The 12,579-nt window shown below is 59.6% G+C and overlaps 1 protein-coding gene across 1 annotated transcript; it reads left to right on the top strand.

Annotated features, from left to right (window-relative positions):
- Nucleotides 1-9,818: 9,818 nt before the first annotated feature.
- On the top strand, nucleotides 9,819-11,685 carry LOC124724862. The gene is made up of 3 exons (XM_047248451.1): nucleotides 9,819-10,434; nucleotides 11,301-11,418; nucleotides 11,517-11,685. The coding sequence occupies exons 1-3, from the start codon at nucleotides 9,819-9,821 to the stop codon at nucleotides 11,683-11,685; spliced, it is 903 nt and encodes a 300-aa protein (XP_047104407.1).
- The last annotated feature ends 894 nt before the right edge of the window (nucleotides 11,686-12,579 follow it).

The raw sequence follows: 12,579 nt of genomic DNA, 5'->3' as shown, positions 1-12,579 counted from the left end.
AACAAAGACCAGACACGACTAGACAAGACAGACATCCGAGAAGAACGAACGCAGGCAAGCCAACCAACGTATTCAAACAAAACAACGTGACAGAAAACCAACCGTCGGCCGCCGCCACAAACACGGCGACAATCAACAACAACACCGCTTACCGCTACCGCCGCCCACACCCGCCACCGACCCCCGCAATCCAACCACCACGGCACGCAAACAGCATCCCCACGGGCATACAGAAACGCCAGACAGACAGACAGACAGACACCCACACCAAACGCAACACGACAATCAAAACCTTCCCCGACGTGCTTTGATGGCCCTGAGAAGGGCCGTTTTGGGCCGCGCGTCTCTTGCGCGCCACTAGACGACGACGGGGGGTGGGGACGACGGAGTCAAGCGCCAAACCCTTCCTTTCTCCCATCTCTTTCTCCTCTACTCTACTTCTTCTTCTTGGGCGAAGCCTTCGCCTTAGACGGCGTCGTCGCCTTCTTCGGGCGCGGCGCCTTCGGCTTCTTCGTCGGAACCTTGGCGGCCTTCTTCGCCTTCGACGGCGACTTGGCCTTGGCCGGCTTGGCCGCAGCCGCCTTCTTCGCACCCGCGGGAGCGGCCGACGCCGCAGACGCCTTCTTGGCGGCGCCCGCCTTCCGACCGGTCGCCGCCTTCACGCCACCAGCCTTCTTTGCGCCGGCCGCACGGGCGCCCTTCTTCTCCTTGCTGGCCGGAGCGGCGCGCTTCTTCTTGGCACCGCCAGCACGAGCCTTGCCGCCCTCGGCCGCCCCCCCGCCGCCGGCGCCGGCAAGCTTGAACGAGCCGGACGCGCCCTTCCCCTTCGTCTGCACCAGCTCGCCCGCCACGACGGCCGACTTGAGGTACTTCTTGATAAACGGCGCCAGCTTCTCCGCGTCCAGCTTGTAGTGCGCGGCAATGTACTTCTTGATCGCCTGCAGCGACGACCCGCCGCGCTCCTTCAGACTCTTGATGGCGGCCGTCACCATCTCAGAGGTGCGCGGGTGCGCAGGCTTGGCGCGCGGCTTCTTCGCAGACGACGCAGACTTGGCCTTCTTCGTAGTGCCGGTGGCGGCGGGTGCCGCAGCAGTCTCGTTCGTAGCCGCCTGATCTGCCATTTCGACGACGCGCGTAACACACAGCGAGAGCGAGAGCGAGAGCGAGCGGGACGGCAGGCAGGCACGCAAGCACAGCACAGCAGCAGAGCAGAGAATCACAAGGCCCAGCCAGTGTCGCGGGCGGGCGCGGACGGCCGAGAGAGCGGCCGCCACTCTGCGCGCCGCCGCGCCGCGCCTCCCGCGCTTGCTACCGCCCAACGTCCGACAGCCTGTGCGGAGCAGCCCCAAACCTGCGCCACAACCGCCCGCGCCTTTCAAACCACCGAGGATGGGGCTACACACAGCCACACCACAGTCGCCAACCAGTCGCCACGGCAGCGCCGCAAACCACGGCCAAACTGCAGCTACCGCGCGCTACAGCCTGGGTCGGCCCGCCGAGAATCGCCGCCCCCGCCCAAATGCCGCCCCCACAGCCCCAGCCGACGACCCGCCACAATGGCCAAACCTTCGGCAAAACTCCCACACCGTCGCCGCGGCAGCCCGGCCAGCGCGGCCGGCGCCACAGCCACACAAGCCGAGGCGTGCGGCGATGACGGCCGTGCAAACGCGCCTCCGCCGCCCCATCGCCTTCCGTCGCCCTCCCGCCGTTTCCCGATCGGCCCGCAGCCGTCGGGCCACATCGCGCGCCGTCCTCCTCCTCTCGCCCGCCAACATTCACAGCCGTTTATCAACAATTGCCCGCCGCAAACGGACGCCGCCTGCGCAACAGGCGCCGCCGCCCCTCGCCGCTTCCGACCCAACCCCTCGACCGAGGCAAACCGCAATCCGAATCTACAGACCAACCCAATCTGCCGTCAGCACACACGACAGCCGACCTTACACGTTACGCGTTACACATTACGTTTACACGTCTAGGTTAGGTTAGGGTTAGGTGGACGTGGGTTAGGTTAAGGGGACTTGGGTTAGGTTAAGCGTCAAACTTAGGTTAAGCATTCAAACACGTCAGGCGTCAGAGGTTAGGTTAGGTTACACGTTAGGTTAAGGGGTCAGTGCTAGGTTAAAAAAAAGCGTTCAAACGTGAGGCGTCAGCCGGACAGCTTACCTTACGTAGACGTTAGGGGCTCACAGGCTGAGCTCACCTCGCCACACCACAGGTTAGGTTCGGTTCGCTCGGCTCAGCGTAAAGCGCCGAGGTCAGGGTTACGTTCGTTCACCTTCGGGCGCCACACTTTCGGTTGAAAGGTCGCGACGGGACGACGTCGGCAGGCACGCCGCAAACGAACAAAAACGTACAGACGACGTCGAAAACCGCCGACAGACGGGGGAGCAGCACGACCACGACCAGATACCGAGCGCGAACGAGACACACGCGAACCACCCCCACCGGCCAAAGGGCACCACACAACAACCCAGAGCACCACGTGTCGACACCAGAGCAACCCGCCGCTCACGCGACATGGCTGGCACCGAAGGGCAACCGCCCGCAACTGCGCTTTCCGCGCCGGCCCGGATGCACGTCGTGCTACAACAACACCACTACCGTACACAGCCGCTGTTCACAACATCACTATCATGCGCGCCCGCGGCTCGCCGCCGTCGCAGTCGCAGCCCCAACGCCAGCACTTTTGCACCACCATTCACACGCACCGCAACACAGCTCGCCGACACAGCCGAACAAAACAAACACCACACAACAACAGCAACAACGCCGCCGCCTCTACTTGTGCCGGCGACCCACCCCGCCGATGGCGCACCTTTCGCCAGCCGGCAATCGACACACACGCACCCACCCACCCCCCGGGGCCCAGTGCAAACAAAAAAAACACACAAAAACAAAAAAACCAAACAAAAACAAAACGACACGGGAAGCGCACACCGCCACTTCGCGCGCACGCCACCAACCAGTCGTCGTCTCAAAATAACAAACACAAAAAAAAAATAAACTAACAACTAGGGCAACACGAAACAAAAAACGCCTCGCACGAACCGCCCACAAAAAGGACAAGCACACGCACAGCCTCTGCTGACGACCACGACGCAGCGGCACGCTGCTCCTGTCCCGCGCCCCGCGCCCCACTCGAGTCACAACTCACGCGACACCGTCAACGACGGGCTCGCTTCCCGCAACCTACCACCTTTCCGCCACGACGCACAGCCCCAGCCCCACCCGACGACGCGCCCGTGGCAACGACTGCACTTTCACCACCGCCTCCCCCTTCCCCCCCAAAACACACACACACACACACACACACACACACACACACACACACACACAGCCAGCCAAAAACGCACTCGCGACCCACACATGCACACGCCAACCAGTCAACGTCGACAACCACACGCAAGGCTCGAAACGAAACCGGCGTCCTTCCACGTTGCCATCAAGCTACGCGACACAAGACACAAGGAACCAACACAACAGCCGGCCCCACTAATTCCCCACTCTCACGCCGCAAAAAGCACACCGAAACCGCCAAACGCACGCACATTCCCCTTCGCACTGACACCGACCGGCTCGCTACCACACACCTCTCGGCAGCCGTTTCACGCCAATTCGCCACACCGCCCACACAGTCGACAAGCGCCCGCCCTGTACGGCACACGCAACGACGCAGCGCAGCAAAGGGCGCCCGCAACACATACCTCTCCTCCCCCTCTCTCTCTCTCTCCGCCGCCCGACGCGCCAACCGCCACACCACACCGCCAGCCACTCGCAAATTGTGCACTGCCACCAGCCACACGTCCAACACGCCGCGCCGCCTCCGGCCACCCGCCAGGGGGCGCTCACGTCCGCGACAACAGCGCGGCCCGCCGGGCCGGGCCGGGCCGAACCGAACCGAGCCGCCGCTGCTCTGCACTCGGCACGGCCACACCCTGCTGCAGACCGGGCTCGTCTCTCTGTACGCGTCTGCCTGCGCATCAACACAACACGACCTTTTTTTTTTCCTCTCTCTACCGCCATCCCTTCTTCTCGCGTTTTACTCGTTGTTGCAGCAGCGGCGCACACCTACACATCCACAGCCCCAGCCGAGCCGAGCCGGCCTCACCTCAGGGCCCGCCGCCAGCGTCTCCTCCTCGGGCACAGGTGCGGTGCTGTGGCCGCCCATCCAACCGCATTGCTGGCCGTCCAGCCGCCAGGCGTTCCCACTGCCGCGAGCCACGCCGCGCACCGACCCTGCTGCAGAAAACGAAGCATAGCCAGAGACCGACCGATACACAAAGCAAGCCGTCGCCTCGCCTCTTGTCCTTCCTGCCTTCCTTCCGCCCCCGCCCTTCTCACACCACCGCCTCTCCACTTTCGCCCCCCCCCTCCTCCTTTTTTTTTTTTTTTTTTTTGTTTTCTTCTTTCTTTCTTTCTTTCTTTCTTTCTTTGGCCCTCTCTCCTTCCCGCCATGGCGGTTACGGCACCGCCTGCAGCGGCAGATTTTGTGCGCCCACACGCCTACTCCTACCACCATTAACCTCGCCCTGCCCTGCCCATCAACGTCGCAGTCGAACCGACGCTTGCCAACACACTGCCGACGTTCCTTTCTCTTTTCGGCCTACGCCCATTACGCGCCGCCGCCACAGCACCTTCCCTTCCCACAACACACCGACGTCATCACACGCACCCAAAACAGGGGCCACGACCGTGTTCCTCGCCCACTCCCGTCCCGCACGGTACGCACATTCCCAACTATTATTACCGCGCACCCTCCCTTTCCAATCTGTGTGTCTCTGTGTCTGTGTCCTGTCCGCGCGTGACGCCTCTCAACATCCGCCGTCCCCCGTCCCCCGTCCCGTTTTCGCCCCCATGCCGTCGTCGCGCCGCCTCCTCCCCGTCCACCGCCGCCCCTGTCCGCCCCGCACCACACCATACACCGCTGCTTGTCCCGGCCGTTGCCACCAAAGGCGCCGACCGCAAACGCGCCACGCCGCAGCCCCCGTGCGTCTCGCGCTCGCTTGCATCTCCGTGCCGACGCTGCCTCTCTTCCCGCTCGCACTCGACCTCGACAACACAGTCTTTGGCTCCGCCACTGCGTGTTCCGGTGGTACGCACGCTGCAACACGTATGTATTCATTACCAGAGCGATGGCGAGGCATGACAGCATCTCTGTCTGACCAGAGAGTTATTTATCGTTGCTAGTCGGCGCTTGGACCGCGCCAGACGACAGTAGTGGCACGCACCGGGTCGCCAGGAACAGTTGTTATATATATTGTAGCGCGAGTCGGGAGAGGTAGTAGTCGGTCGACAGTAGTAGCGGGTGGACGGTTGTACTGAGCGGGCGTCGGCGGCGTGCTCTGCTCGTCTCGCGACTCTGGTCACGGTTCGGGACGATGTATAGTATATTGTGTTATAATCAAAAGGTGGTGTGAAGCTGCATTTTGCGCAAATCTGATAACGTATGTTCATTGTACTTATTTTGTTCAACGACAAAAAGCCCCACTATTACTTTTTTCTAAAGTAACTTTTGTCTTTTAACGAAAAACATTCACTTTTTAAAGACTACTTCCTATGGCATTTCCCTCCAAGGAGTGCAATTAATTACCAGCCAGCACTCATTCATTGCACACAGCTGTGTAAGGGGTATCTACAATTGAGGAGCGGATACAAATGCAATTTTTTGTTTTGTTTTTTTTTTTTTTGTGCGTTGTAACCTCCCCGCAAAATTTAAAATAATGGACAATGTTATTTACGGATGCTAATGGACATTGCGCTAATTGTAACCTCGCCCACAATGAGAGGTATTGAAAATGGCAACAAAAATGTTAAATTCGCAATCTGACTCAAATATAAATTCTTCACAACATTTAAAAGTCCGTTCAGTGACAAGAAACTTCAATTAAACCGAAATATCGGTCTTTGGCCCTGTGCAAAACAATCAGAATTAAAGTCTTACCTCAGAATAAATGGATGTCACATTTCTGCTCTTGTTTGTTGCGCAGCGCTTGGAGGAACTGCATTGCAAATAATAATATTCTCTTTTTTTTTTGTGATTTTAGTGAAATTTTTCTTCAAAGAAGTGGAATGAAATGTGAAGTGCAACGAACTCTTCAGTTCAATAAAAAATTAAATGTTTGAAAAATGCTTTTGAAATAAAAATTATTATTGGGGAACTTGTTGGAGAATAATTACAATAAATAAAATTGTTCATTATCTAATGATTATATTAATTCACAGTATACCTTATTCACCATCTTGACCAGTGTTGCCGACCGCCTACATCACACAACCGCACTCGGCTGCTACTACTGACCGACCGCTCTGCATGACGACTATTAGCGTACTGCACGCGACGACTACTGACAGAGTACAGCCCTCAACTAGACAGACCTACAGACTCGCAACGACCGACCGACTGACTGACTGACTGACTGACTGACTGAGAACCGCTCGCAACACTCGCGCGGTCCAGCGCAAACTCTCTGGTCACAGATGCTACAATGTCTCGCCATCGCTGCTATGTTACATACGTGTTTCAGTGTCTTTTTCATTGGGGTGACGATCTTTGGCTCTTTTTATTCTGAATACAGGGCCAAAGGTCAACGCTGCTGCCCTTATACAATTTATCAGGTTTCATTATGTCTGTTGCAATGTTACATACGGTTCATTCTTTCATTAATATTATCGTTGGGTTTGTTTTGTAGGGACGTTAACATTCTGGCACATTTCTATTATCATCGGACTCTCTGCTATTTGTGCAGGGAGGTTATACCTGGGTCCATTTCCATTTCCATTTACATTCTAATATTGATAGACTTTTTGTTTTCTTTTTTGTTTCTTGTTGTTTTTCCTTCTTTTTTTTGTTGTTTTTTTTTTTGTTTGTTTTGTTTTTCCCGCTCTCACCACCACCGCCGCATCACGCCTCCCGTTTTCTTGGTTTCTTTTCTGTCCTTCAACTGCTTCAACATCACCGCGCCCCATTTCCACACCACAGCCATCAGCCTCCAAGACGGGCAGGCGCAGTGTGCCATTTCCGGCGCACAAGCACACCCGTACGGTACTCTCCTCGCCCCCACGCCACCAACAACACAGCGACCACGCGGCTGTCAGGCACGGCACGGCACGGCACGGCACCGGCGAAATGCGCCGCCCCCGCCCCTCCGCGCATCCGTCCGTCTCGCCACGTTCACTGACAGCCGCGTCTGCGGCTACACCACGACAACCACAACACAACACCGCTCCCCTCCCTGGCAACTCATTGTTTTTCTCCTCCTCTTTTGCACAAACCACAACGCCGAGCACAGGCGCAAGCCACCCACACCGCGCCCCTCCCCGTCCCGCCTTTCTTTGGCCGCCGCTCCTCGTTTGCCCCCTCCCATCTCCCGAAATGCCATGCCAGCAGCGTTACGCATGCCCCTCCCCTGTCCACACAACACTACCGCCAAACGAACAGCCTTCCGGGCCACATGCAGGGCACGCCCACCTCCAAACACTGCCAATTCACGGACGCACACACACACACACACACACACACACACACACACACACACTTTCTCGACACCTTTCTGTACGGAGGGTGCGTCATCTCGACCGTGACAGAGTGACGCCAACTATCGACGATCCATTTCCCCCCACTGGTGAAACATGTCCACTAACACCTACATACATCATTCAAGTACACAGACAATAGCATACACACAATGGGAGGGCACACGAACATGGACGGCACGGCACTGTCATACACTCTTCCTCACAACCATATCAACAAACGTTACGTACATCCGGGAAAGCGAAAGCGAAAGCGAAAGCAAAAGCAAAAGCAAAGCCCAATGCAGCCGTCAAAGGTAACGTTCACCACGGCAGACACTTGCAGCCGCGCCGCCGTTAAACGCATTTCAGTGCGGCTCCAATACGCCTCCGACACGGGAACGTTCCGTTGCTCTACGAATGCGTTTCTCCCCTTTTTCCCTTCCTCTCTCTTTTGCCCCCCCTCCTTGCACTCTTGCCTCATTCCTCACGTTCTGCCCAGACATTCGACCGATCAAAGTCAACCTTTCGTCACCGTTCTCAGCGCGACGGTGTACAACAGTATGACGGGTGTGCCCAAGACTTCGGTTCAGTTGCGTGACGCCGGTCTATCGCGCCGATCGACAGTTACTCAGGGGGCGACGGATCGGACCACGTCACCGACACACAAAACACTTTCAAACAAACACATACATACCGGATGGACACAGACAAACACGTGTACAGACATTCGCCAAACAAACGACGACCGCCGCCGCCGCCGCCGCCGCCGCCGCCGCCGTCTAGCGTCGCGCTTACTGTACTGCACTGGACACGCGTGCATCTTGAATGACGACATCGGTGTGCGTGCGTCGTACGCAATCAGTCAGACACGGCTATCAAAAATCAGAGTCGAATGGTACATCATCGTGCGTGTCGCCGTACACGTACAGTACAATACAACAACAATGCGTCTTAATGGCACGTTCAATTTCAACGTCACTCACACACCTCCACGCTGCAGTTACGTCGCACCATTGTCAAACTCGGCGTACAGCAAAGGGAATAGTGGGCGGCAAAAAAAAACCAAACAAAAACATTTCACATTTCACCCTCGCCATGTATGATGTGCAAAAAACAAACCCGCAAACGGCCGTCGTTACGGTGACACAAAAGTCGCCGATCGCACTGTCCCCCCTCGCAGACAGGTAACACACACACACCACCACCAATGGGTCAAAACCACTCCAACGAGGCGTGCCACCATTCCACGCCACGGCGACCAACCTCGTGGCCGTCCCCCGCAACACGCTTTGACGCGCCCCCCCCCCCACCCACAATCAAAATGCACACATACATCACAGCCGTCCACACAAACAACAACAACAACAATTCCGCCCTTCCCGCAAAAGGCAAGTTGGTGGCCCTGAAAAGGGCCGTTTTGCCGCTCTCGCAACGGAGGAGCCTTCTCCATCCTTCCTTCCACTCCAGAGCCACCTCCTTACTTGGAGCTCGTGTACTTGGTCACCGCCTTCGTGCCCTCGCTCACGGCGTGCTTGGCCAGCTCGCCAGGCAGCAACAGCCGCACAGCGGTCTGGATCTCGCGGGACGTGATGGTCGAGCGCTTGTTGTAGTGCGCCAGGCGAGAAGCCTCGGCCGCAATGCGCTCGAAAATGTCGTTCACGAAGCTGTTCATGATGCTCATCGCCTTCGACGAGATGCCCGTGTCAGGGTGCACCTGCTTCAGCACCTTGTAGATGTAGATGGCATAGCTCTCCTTCCTCTTGCGCTTCTTCTTCTTGTCGCCCTTCGAAATGTTCTTCTGCGCCTTGCCAGCCTTCTTGGCGGCCTTCCCGCTAGTCTTGGGCGGCATCTCGAACGAACGTACGGCAGCAGCAACACCAGTAGCAAGCGCTCCGCTCTAGTCAGCGTCTCCCCACACAGTGGCACCCGCCGCCAGCCGCCGCCGCACCTTTACCAGCTCGCCCTGTTGCGGCCGCCGACCAATGGGGCGCGCGCGCAACCGGCCGCCGCACCCGAGCCCATAAAGCACCCCCACCCCGGCTGCGCCGGCACGACACGCACGCACGACGCACGCACGACGCACGCACGCACGGCGGTTCGAGATGTCGATGAGAGAGGATGCTTTACTTGCGAAGGGTGTGGCGGATCGCCGTCCGTCGGGGCCAGCTCAGGCGACTGAGTTGATCCCGGTGGCGGCCCCATCCGGCCCCCCACTTATGACGAACCGGCTTTCGACAACTGACGCTGACGGGTTTGACTCATCGGATTTTGACGTGCACCCTCGTGATCGAGTGTTCATTCTAATGAACAAACTCGCCCACGGGGGCGCCTACCCTGGTCGAGAGGACGACGAGGCGGCTATACTCGCCTTCTGCAACATTCAGAAGGCTGCCGCTCTACCGCACACGAGGCAGCATGTGTCGGGTGTGCCACCGAGAGCCCCGCCGGTCGCATCGCACGATTTTGCGGTCCCGGCGGTGGCGGCCTCGGCGGGAGTTGCGCCGCTGGCCTCGACCACTGAAGAGGTCGATGTGCCCCCGGTTGCCCCCCTGGCCCCGGAGACACGAGAAGAGCCCGTGGCTGCGCTAGCTGCAGCTACCGAGATGGAGGACATGGACCTGCCCGACGCAAATCTGGCTGAGGCGATTGCCGAGTCGGAGCGCCGTGACACCGACCTTGACGCTCCCCGCGCGCCCAGAAAGCGCCGGGCTGTGACGCATGACGACTCTGACACTCCCTCTCAGACATCTGAAGGAGCGAGGCCGCGGAAGAAGGCCACCAGGGCCTCCCGCACCTCCACCACCGAGTCTGGGCTGACTCTCGCGGGCTCCTCCCGGAGCACCGCCGCGCAGAAATCGACGAAGACCACGCGGCGGCCCACTCGTTCACCTGCTGCTTCCCGACAGCCGGACGAGGATGGTTTTGTCGCCCCGCCCCGGCGGCACACTGCCAGGGCCGCTGCACTGCAGCTACCGACCCCGCTGCCGACCGCCAACACGTTTGCGGGCGTCAGCGACGAGGCGATGGAGGATGGCGCCGCGCCTCCGGCGCCGGCCCAAAAGAAGCCACCGCCTATAGTCATCCAGTGGGCTGGCGAATACAAGGAGTTCCAGCAAAAACTGGACAGGGTGGCCACGTCCGCCACTGTCAAGAACGCTGGCCGTGACCTTTACAAGGTCACAGTGTCGACCAACGAGGAGTACCGCGCGGTGATGGACGCCATCTGCAAAGATGGCCTCCCGTGCTACACGCACCCCTCCGAGCCGCTCAAACTTCTGAAGGTGGTATTCCGCCACCTTCCCCTCAAGTTTGGTGCGGACTACCTTCGCGAGGAGCTCGAGGACCTGGGCTTCGGCGTCCGGTCCACCGGACTCATGAAGTCTCCACGTACGCATCGCGACATGCCACTGTACCAGGTTGTCCTCGTTGACAACCTGGAAAATCGGAAGATTTTCCAGGTGCAGCGGGTCGGCCGTGTCAAGGTCGCAGTGGAACCTCTCCGGGCCAAAGGCAAGAGGGCCCAGTGCTTTTCCTGCCAAAGGCTCGACCATGTCTCCCGCTACTGCTCCATGTCGCCCCGCTGCGTTAAGTGCGCGGGCGGGCACGAGAGCAAGTCTTGCGGGCTTGCCAGGGAAGACAAACCGACGTGCTGCAATTGCGGCGGCACGCACGTTGCCAGCTATCGCGGCTGCTCGGCCTTCAAAAGGGGCCGAAATCAACCGAGGGGAGGGACCGCTCCTTCTCGTAAGGTGCACCCGTCCACCAGCTTTGCTGCCGCCACCAAGGGAGGACCATCAACTTCCGCCACCCGAAGTTCGGCGCAGGTGGAGCGTGCGACGCGGCCACCGACCGCGCCGTCCACGGCTTCGCCCGTGGGGGTGGCAACTCCCGCGCCCACGCAGGGCGCGCGGGCTGCCGCCCCGCGCCGGCGTCGCCGGCGTGCGGGCCGGGCCACCCCCGCCGCTGCACGACGGACTGCCGAAGACACTCTGCCGCCGCAGAGGACGGCGCCTCGTGCTGCGCCGCGACCGGCTGCCGATGCTCCACGGCAGTCGCCTAGTACGGAGCGGCCGCAACCGGCCGCCCCAGTGGCGGAGGCCGCCCCAGCGGCCCCCACCGCCCCCATGGCCACCGACGCAGCTGAGCTCCGATCGCTCTTGCGGTCGTTGAGCCAGCTGCTCGAGCAGCTCCCGGTGCTCGTCACCGCGGTCACGTCGGCCCTTCAGGCCGGCGTTGCAACTCCGCCGCGCCATGGATAATCGCCATATCCATGGCCTCACCGTTTGCGCCTTCAACGCAAACAGTTTGGTCCCCCAACAAGGGGAATTCAGGGAGTTCTTGCGCGACGAGGCAATTGACATCTGCCTCGTGTGCGAGACCTTCCTGAAGCCGGGACTACACGTGCGGGTGGCCAACTATCGGTGCTACCGCACCGACAGGCTGACCCACGGCGGAGGGACGGCCATCTACATCAAGGCGTCCCTCAAACATCACGAAGTCCAGCTTCCGCCCCTTGCTGCAATGGAGGCCACTGGGGTGGCTGTCACCACGACGGCGGGGGTCATCACCTTCGTTGCGGCCTACAGGCCGCCGAGAGGACTGCTTCAGGAGGCTGACGTTGACGCCCTGCTGGCTCTGCGTGGGAAAGTCTTCATTGCGGGCGACTTGAACGCCAAGCACCCGCAGTGGAACTCCCGCATCACCAACGCCAGTGGCCGCCGCCTCCTTCGCGTCACGCAACGGCATGGCGCGATAGTACTGGGGCCTTATGAGCACACCGTCTTCCCCCATCGCGGCCAGTCTGACGTGCTCGACATCGCCGTGCTCAAAGGTGTTGGGCACTTCACGTCCGCCACCGTTAGATGTGCCATGTCGTCCGATCACCTCCCGGTGGTCTTCGACATGGACGTCATCGGTGCATCTATGCCGTCCGACCGCCACAACTTCCGAGGCATAGACGAGGCGCGCTTTCGTGCCGAGGTCCTCGACCGCCTCGAGGGCGCGCCCGATCCCGCTGTGCAAGGGGCTGACGAAGCGTTGGCCTCCTTCACGCGGCACACACTG

This window comes from Schistocerca piceifrons, unplaced genomic scaffold, assembly GCF_021461385.2.
Source record: "Schistocerca piceifrons isolate TAMUIC-IGC-003096 unplaced genomic scaffold, iqSchPice1.1 HiC_scaffold_1019, whole genome shotgun sequence".
Taxonomy (NCBI): domain Eukaryota; kingdom Metazoa; phylum Arthropoda; class Insecta; order Orthoptera; family Acrididae; genus Schistocerca; species Schistocerca piceifrons.
This window is presented reverse-complemented; position numbering and strand designations above follow the sequence as displayed.

Bases quoted from the DNA above. Each gene is read 5' to 3' on its own strand.
- LOC124724862 (XM_047248451.1), top strand. From the start codon at position 9,819: ATGAACAAACTCGCCCACGGGGGCGCCTACCCTGGTCGAGAGGACGAC. The intron at 10,435-11,300 runs GTTTTGTCGCCC...GCCGCCACCAAG, and splicing joins CCGACAGCCGGACGAGGATG to GGAGGACCATCAACTTCCGC. The intron at 11,419-11,516 runs GCGCGCGGGCTG...CTGCCGCCGCAG, and splicing joins AACTCCCGCGCCCACGCAGG to AGGACGGCGCCTCGTGCTGC.